Genomic DNA, 7949 nt, shown 5'->3' with positions numbered 1-7949 from the left:
CCAAAGACATGCAGGTTAGGTTAACTGGTGACTCTAAATTGACCGTAGGTGTGAATGTGAGTGTGAATGGTTGTCTGTGTCTATGTATCAGCCCTGTGATGATCTGGCAACTTGTCCAGGGTGTACCCCGCCTTTTGCCCGTAGTCAGCTGGGATAGGCTCCAGCTTGCCTGCGACCCTGTAGAACAGGATAAAGCAGCTAGAGATAATGAGATGAGAGAGATGTTCAGCAATAAAACTGACTCTCTTTTCTTGGACTTTGTACAAATGTTTGGTTTTATTGCATAATTACATTTTTGACATGACATAAGACAAGAAGCTATTAAAGGTCTTTTACCATTTGCAGTCCTGGATCAATTGATATTCTCTTTGCTTGTTTTTTCTTTGTTTGTTTTCTCTAAAAGTGCGCCTGAGAGGTAGTCAACAAATCACAAGGATTGAATCACCACTGTTGAAACGATGTATTCTTTTTTTTTTTACACCATATTTAGCGCTTGCTGTGACCTTTGCTCAGGATGCATTGGTGTGGTGTGATGACATCCAGGAAGGAACACATCTCGTCTTTATGCCGCAGTAAGATGAGTGTTGTACTCCTTGTAGCTGTTTCAGGTTGTGTCATGGGGCTCCAGCTTTTCATGACTGAGGACCAAAGTTCGAAAAAGGATTTATGAGATAAGGAGCTTAAGCACTCTCCGAGGAGTAGATCATGTGGTAAAACTGATCCTGCACGATGTCTACATAGGTGTGCACAGCTCCTTTTGTCTCTTCATAGAAGTTCCTAAAAGAGTGTGCAAAAATGTACTGAAATGAATGACTATTATAGAAGAAGGCAATGCTATCACTATTGCACTGATCAGATTATGTGCAGAAAAAAAAGCAGTGTGATCATGGTACACGTTCACCCACTTAACTTTCCGATCCAGCTCGAGATCCTTGATGGTCTTCACGCTGTAATCATAATAGTTCTTCAGTTTGCCGATCAATTGGGCTACTCGTCCGCTTTCCTCCTCCTCGTCAGTCTGTCTGCGCACATGGAAGCTCTCCACACCTACAATAACAAATCACTTTTTTTTCACATATTTCACGGCTAATGAATAGCGAATGGCCTGAATTTCCAGTTCCTTGTTTTAAATGATAGCCATTGAGAACATAGAGCTTTCTTTTGCTTCTTTCTATAAGCTACATTCACTGGCCACTTTATTCGGAACACCCATCCATCCACCTGCTGTTTTATGCAGTTCTCTAATCAGCCAATCCCTTGACAGCAGCACAATCCATCAAATCATGCAGATACAAATCAAGAGCTTCAGTTAATGTTCACAATGTTCAAACATCAGAATGGGAAAAATTGTGATCTCAAAGCGTGACTTTCACTGTGGCATGGGTGTTGGTTTGAGCCATGGACTGGTTTGAGTATTTCAGAAACTGCTGATCTCCTGGGGTTTTCACACACAACAGTCTCCACACAGAATGGTGCAAAAAAACAAAAAACTTTGAGTGAGTGACAGTTCTGTGGGTGGAAAAAAACACCTTGTTAAAGCTATATAGCCTTTCGATTTCATAAAATTGGTGAAATTTGGTTCCCTCTGAAATTTGGTCATTGTGATACATGTTTATTTCTGCAATATCTCAAAAACAAAAATACCAGGCCATTCTGTGGCTGGGAAGTTATTTAATTTGAGGGGAATCCTGAGCAAATAATGCGCATGAAATTGCTCGCTTCATGCAGTCAAGCAGACAGAGGAAGTCTGTGTGCACATGCACAGGTTATCTTCTTCTTCTTCTTCTTTTGGGTTTTACGGCAGCTGGCATCCACAGTGTTGCATTACTGCCATCTACAGGTTTACCTTGACCGTGCACTGACAGTTGCATCATTCTGTCACTAAATGAATAGTTGATTACACCAAGGTGCTCGCTGACTGCCGATATTTATTAGTTTGGTCCTGCATTTCCTTTCCTTCAGGTACCTAACCCCTGACTGCTCCCCGGGCGCTCTAGTGTGGCTGTCCACTGCTCTGGGTGTGTGTGCGCGTGTTCACTGCTTCAGATGGGTTAAATGCAGAGGATGAATTTCACTGTGCTTGAAGTGTGCATATGACAAATAAAGGTTTAAAAGGTTTAACATAACAGCTTTTCTTCTCGCTTTCCGTTACTGTAGTCATTCTTTCATGTTTCATTCGCATCCTCCATTTTTCTCTCCTGTTTCAAATTTGTATCTCACATTGTCTTGCATGAACGGGGAAAGCCCACCAAATGATGCATGATGTAGTATCTTGAATTGGGTCATGGCGATGCAGGTAAAAATAGCGGAGAATTTCGGGCCACGTGGCTCTAAATTCATTAATTGTTCTGTTTAAAAAAAAAGAATAAAATTGGAAGTCTATGATTTGAATTCAGTCGCTTTTGGTCCACTAAACAAAAATAATTGGGTGTCAGGGAAAATTCTTTTTACGACCTAAACTTGAAAAATCTGAAAGGCAGTCTACCTTGAATAAGACAGGTCAGAGGAAATTGGCCAGATTGGTTCAAGCTTTTTTGCCAGGAAGGATATAGCAACTCATAGCAACTCTTTACAACTGTGGCAAGCAGAAAAGCATCTCAACATGCAAGACCAGAAGAGCACATTAGGTTCCACTCCTGCCAGCCAAGAACAGGAATCTTAGAATCAACAACAAGTTCCTATTAAAGTGGCCGGTGAGTGTATAATGTGTGCAATCTAAATGTGATCCATGGGATTCATAAATGATTAGGTTATATATATGTAAGTGTACTGTATGTGTGTATCATTACATACCCAAAGCAAAGACTGCAATGAGCACGGTGACAACGAGCAGCTTGTTCATGCTGACTGTTCAGCCTGAGGAGAAAATGAAGACAGTACAGAATGAGTTTCTCAACAGTTCACTGCTTTTCAGGCATTTTTTTTTTTTGAGGTCAGTGAACATCTCAAGATCGTGTACTAGAAATGGATACTGTCCTCATATCGATAGATTTAATTTCTCTAACAATGCATCAGAGGAGAAGATGTAGATGAGATCAAGGAGGCAAAGGAATAAAGACCTAGCATACACCATTATTTTAGCATAAATATTAATCCAAGAGTAGATTTAAGTCTCATACATTTCAAAGAATGGACATGATATCAGAATATGCATATTTTAGTAAATCTTCAGTTACGTCTAAGATCCTAAACCCATTATGACTGAACAAGCTGACATTTATTTATTTATTTATTTATTTTATTTATTTATTTATGCTTCTGTGTGATTCCCAGAAATGAATGAAGAGCATAAGGATGAATGTACTCACTGTCTCTCCTCAGTAGGAAGCGCGTAACACTGTTCAGCAGGTCAGGCACCTTGGCCTATCTGATATATCTATATATAAGAGGACAGATGTGTTGACTATCCAGAGACCAAAGTGCAATTCTCTCTCTCTCGTTTATGAGAGAAAGAGAGAGAGGGAAAGAGGATGGGACCTTTTTACTGAGCAAGTAGTCTACCACACGATTTCGGTCCTAAGTCTACTTCACCTTGGACACGTCAGCCTATTTATCTCAGGTTTATTTAAGGTTATCACAATATTGTGTGTGTGTGTGTGTGTGTGTGTGTGTGTGTGTGTGTGTGTGTGTGTGTAAACTGAATCTCTGGTTTTGTTGTCCTCATCACCATGGACTTTGGATTTTCTTAGCTGCTTTTTTCCAGTGTTGTTTAACCATTCCAATATCCTCATTTATAGGAATCAATAAAAAGTCCTGAAACCAAGCAGCTACATTTTTTGTTGAAGTTCATACTTTATAATATATGGGAATTTTTTAAAATCTAAGATAAACTGTAAGAATGTTAGTTACATTAAAATAAAATTGTGGCAGTGGGGGCGTGGTCAAGCGCCGGTCTGTGACAGGAGGGCGGAGTCAGGGAAGGTAAGTGGCAGAATCACTACACCTGATGGCAATTAACCTGTGTTTGTGTGTGTCTTCCCAGTGACCGCGCCCTATTTAGGGAGGGACAGTGAGAGCAGAGGGGCTGATCCCGAAACCAGATGCCGGTTGTGTGTGTGCATCTGTGTGAAGCATATTGTTAGACTGAAAAGTGTGGCAATAAAAGCCTTAATTTACAAACCTGATCTCTGTCCTGCCGTCCTCTGTGCTCCACGTTTACAAAAATCAAGCTTGCTTTTGCAAAAGACAAGTTTGAAGTAAAAACAGGTGTGAGACAAGGCTGTTTGCTGTCCCCCTTCTTGTTTCTGCTAGCTGTGGACTGGATCATGAGAGAAAGTACAGAAGGAAGAAGAAATGGAATTCACTGGACACGATGGCATCAGTTGGATGATTTGGACTTTGCACCTCCAAGTCTGAGGCCATGATTCTCTGCTGGAAAATGGTGGCATGCTCCCTCCGGGTTAGGAGTGAGTTGCTGCCCCAAGTGAAGGAGTTCAAGTATCTCGGGGTCTTGTTCACGAGTGATGACAAAATGGAGCGTGAGATGGACAGGCGGATTGGGGCAGCATCAGCAGTAATGCGGGCGTTGTACCCGTCCATCGTGGTGAAGAGGGAGCTGAGTCAGAAGGAAAAGCTTTCAATTTACCAGTCAATCTACATTCCAACCCTCACCTCTGGTCATGAATTTTGGGTAGTGACCAAAAGGATGAGCTTGTGAATACAGGCGGCTGAAATGAGCTTTCTCCATAGGGTGGCTGGGCTCACCCTTAGAGATAAGGTGAGGAGCTCAGATATCTCAGAGTCGAGCCACTGCTTCTTCATGTCGAAGGAGTCAGGTGAGGTGGTTCGGGCATCTGATTAGGATGCCTCCTGGGCGCCTTCCTTTGGAGGTTTTCCAGGCATGTCCAACTGGGAGGGGGCCTCGAGGTAGACCCAGAACATGCTGGAGAGATTTATATATCTCATCTGGCCTGGGAGCACCTTGGGATCCCCCAGGAGGAAGTGGAAAGTGTTGATGGGAAGCGGGACACCTGGAATACCCTGCACAGCTTGCTGCAACCACGACCTGACTTTGGATAAGCGGAAGAAAATGGATGGATGGATGGATGGATGGATGGATGGATTTGGACTTTGCCGATGATGTTGCTTTACTGGTGCATAATTACAATCAAATGCAAGATAAGATCACCCAAATGGAGGAATCAGCAGCAAAGCTTGGCCTTCTGTTAGCAAGGGTAAAACAAAGCCCATGAGAATGAACACCACCAATAACAATCCCATAATGTTGGAGAAAGGAGCCATTGAAGATGTTCTATCATTTATGTACCTGGGAAGCATTGTTAGCACTAACAGAGGAACAGATGAAGATGTGAAAGCCAGAATAAAAAAAATCCAGAGCAGCAGTTAACATCTTGTAGAAGATATGGAAGTCTAGGGACATAACAACATCGACCAAACTGCGAATTTTCAATATGAATGTCAAAACTGGATCTGGTCTTACTTTATGGATCTGAAACTTAGCAGACTTCAAGAACCATCTTAAAGAAAGTCCACGAGTGCCTTAGAAGGATTCTGAGAATTTGGTGGCCGGAAACCATCAAGAACAAAAATCTACTGGAGAGAATAGGCCAAGAACCAGCTAAAAATATTATCAGCAGAAGGAAGTGGTTATGGATCAGCCATACTCTATGAAAGCCAAAAGAAAATATCACAAAACAGGCACTGGCATGGAACCCATCGGGAAAACGGTGCTGTGGAAGACCAAGGCATACATGGAGAAGAGAAATGGTGGCAGAGGGCTATAACCTGAAAAGACTGGAGAAGATGGCCCAAAATTGTGTTCGATGGAAGCTAATTGTTGATGGCCTATGCTCTGCCATGGGGTAGAAGGGTGATACTGTAGCAATTTGTCTTTCATTTGGACAGTGTCCATGGATGAAATGCAAAAGCCTGCCATAGACATATAATGATAAATCTTGTGTAATAAGTCCCTGATGTGGGTGGAGTGCAGAAACACGGCAGGCAAGAGATGATGTTCACACACACTTTTATTTTGGACTGTGCTTGTGTTGCTTTTCAGCTTTAACCATTTGTTTTAGTCATACACAGACACGCACACACGCGCGCGCGCGCACACACACACACACACACACACACACACATACACACACACACACACACAGTTGTGTTCTGGCCTGGGGAGATCTCTTCTCTCTGCTCTCTCCCTCCTTTTCTATCCTTCACTGTCACTGTAACACACACACACAACATTAATCGATACCAGGTGCATTGACTTTGCCACTCATCTTCCATGGCCCCACCCTCCATTTACAAACTGATGCTTGGCCATGCCCCTGCTGTCACATACCCCCACCGCCCAACTCAGTCCAGGGAGCCATCTGGCCTGCAGTGGACCCCCTCCCGATGGGACAGGAAGTCCACCACCACCATCTGCTTCCCCAGCCTGTGGACCACCTCAAATTTAAACAGCTGGAAAGCGAGTTACCAACAGGTGATCCATGCATTGGCATCCAGAGGGTGAAAGGGTGGCCCAGCAGGTAGTATCGGAGAGTGAGGACTGCCTACTTGATGGCCAGGCACTCCTTTTCAATGGTGCTGTACTTACTTTCATGCATCAAGAGCTTGCAGCTGATGTACAGCACAGGATGTTCCACGCCCTCCACCTACTGGGACAAAACGGCCCCCAGCCCTCTGTCCGATGCGTCCATTTGCAAAATAAAGGGGAGAAAGAAGTCAGGGGAGTGTAAGAGTGGCCCCCCACACAGTGCAGCTTTTACCTTAGTGAAAACCTGTTGGCACTGCTCCGTCCACTGGACCGGATCTGGTGCTCCCTTTTTAGTGAGATCAGTCAGCAGGCTGGTGACGTCCGAATAATTAGGTATGAACCTACGATAGTAGTCAGCTGGCCCCAGGAACTGTCTCACCCCCTTTTTGGTCTTGGGCCTTGGGCAGGCCGCAATCGCTGTAGTCTTGACAATTTGGGGACGCACCTGCCCATGACCCAAGTGGAAACCCAGATACTGTACTTCCACCTGCCCAATTGCACACTTTTTCAGGTTAGCTGTGAGACCCGCAGACCTCACCGACTCTAGGACAGCCCTAAGGCGTTCAAGGTGCGGCGGCCAATCGTTGCTGTACACGATAATGTCATTGAGGTACGCTGCCACATAGGCAGTGTGGGAATGGAGGATCTTGTCCATGAGCCTCTAGAATGTAGCGGGAGCCCCAAATAACCCAAAAGGAAGCGTGACTAACTGGTGTAATCCAAATGATGTGGAAAAGACCGTTTTCTCTCAGGATAGAGGAGTCAAAGGGATCTGCCAATATCCCTTCATGAAATCCAGTGTCAAATAAAAGTGAGTAGCACCTAACTGATCAAGCAACTCATCAATGCGAAGTATTGGGTATGCGTAGAATTTAGACACTGCGTTGACTTTTCTATAGTCTACACAGAACCAGACCGACCCATCAGTCTTGGGTACCAAGACCACTGGGCTGCTCCAATCACTGTGTGACTCCTTGATTATGTTCATGTTGAGCATGGCCTTGAGTTCATTCCGAACCACCGTTTTTTGTGTTTGGGTAAGCGGTAAGGGCGGCTATGCACCACCACTCCTGGGGGCATTTCAATGTGGTGTTCTATGAGGTGGGTGCGGCCAGGAAGGGGTGAGAACATGTTGGAAAATTCCTCTTGCAACTTGGCAACCTCTGTAAGTTGGGCCGGTGAGAGGTGGTCTCCACAAGGGACAGGAGTGGTTTGAGTTGTTGCTTTGGTTATTTTTACCTCCAGCCCCAGCTCTGCCTTCTCTGGAACTACTGACGCCAATGCCACAGGGACCCCCTCATTCTAACATTTTAATAGGTTGAGGTGGTATATTTGCAGGGCCCCACCCCTATCCATTCACCTCACCTCATAGTTGACGTCCCCAATTCGCCGTGTGACCTCGAAGGGTCCTTGCCACTTGGCTACTAATTTAGAGCTCAATGTG

The 7949-nt window shown here is 44.4% G+C and overlaps 1 protein-coding gene across 1 annotated transcript; it reads right to left on the bottom strand.

Moving 5' to 3' along the window:
- Positions 1-680: 680 nt before the first annotated feature.
- apoc2 (apolipoprotein C-II) lies at positions 681-2842 on the bottom strand. The gene is made up of 3 exons (XM_060920420.1): positions 2794-2842; positions 906-1047; positions 681-777 (listed from the first exon to the last, which is right to left on the bottom strand). The coding sequence occupies exons 1-3, from the start codon at positions 2840-2842 to the stop codon at positions 681-683; spliced, it is 288 nt and encodes a 95-aa protein (XP_060776403.1).
- Positions 2843-7949: the final 5107 nt, after the last annotated feature.

The sequence above is a fragment of the Neoarius graeffei genome, chromosome 5 (genome assembly GCF_027579695.1).
Source record: "Neoarius graeffei isolate fNeoGra1 chromosome 5, fNeoGra1.pri, whole genome shotgun sequence".
NCBI classification, from domain to species: domain Eukaryota; kingdom Metazoa; phylum Chordata; class Actinopteri; order Siluriformes; family Ariidae; genus Neoarius; species Neoarius graeffei.
Note: the sequence above shows the minus strand (reverse complement) of the source record. Positions and strands in the feature narration are given on the sequence as shown.

What these genes read in the sequence shown, in the direction of transcription:
- apoc2 (XM_060920420.1), bottom strand. Translation starts at nt 2,842, where the DNA reads ATGAACAAGCTGCTCGTTGTCACCGTGCTCATTGCAGTCTTTGCTTTG. An exon ending in CATTGCAGTCTTTGCTTTGG is followed by an intron (nt 1,048 to 2,793) that starts GTATGTAATGAT and finishes TTGTTATTGTAG; the next exon opens with GTGTGGAGAGCTTCCATGTG. An exon ending in GAGCTGGATCGGAAAGTTAA is followed by an intron (nt 778 to 905) that starts GTGGGTGAACGT and finishes ACACTCTTTTAG; the next exon opens with GAACTTCTATGAAGAGACAA.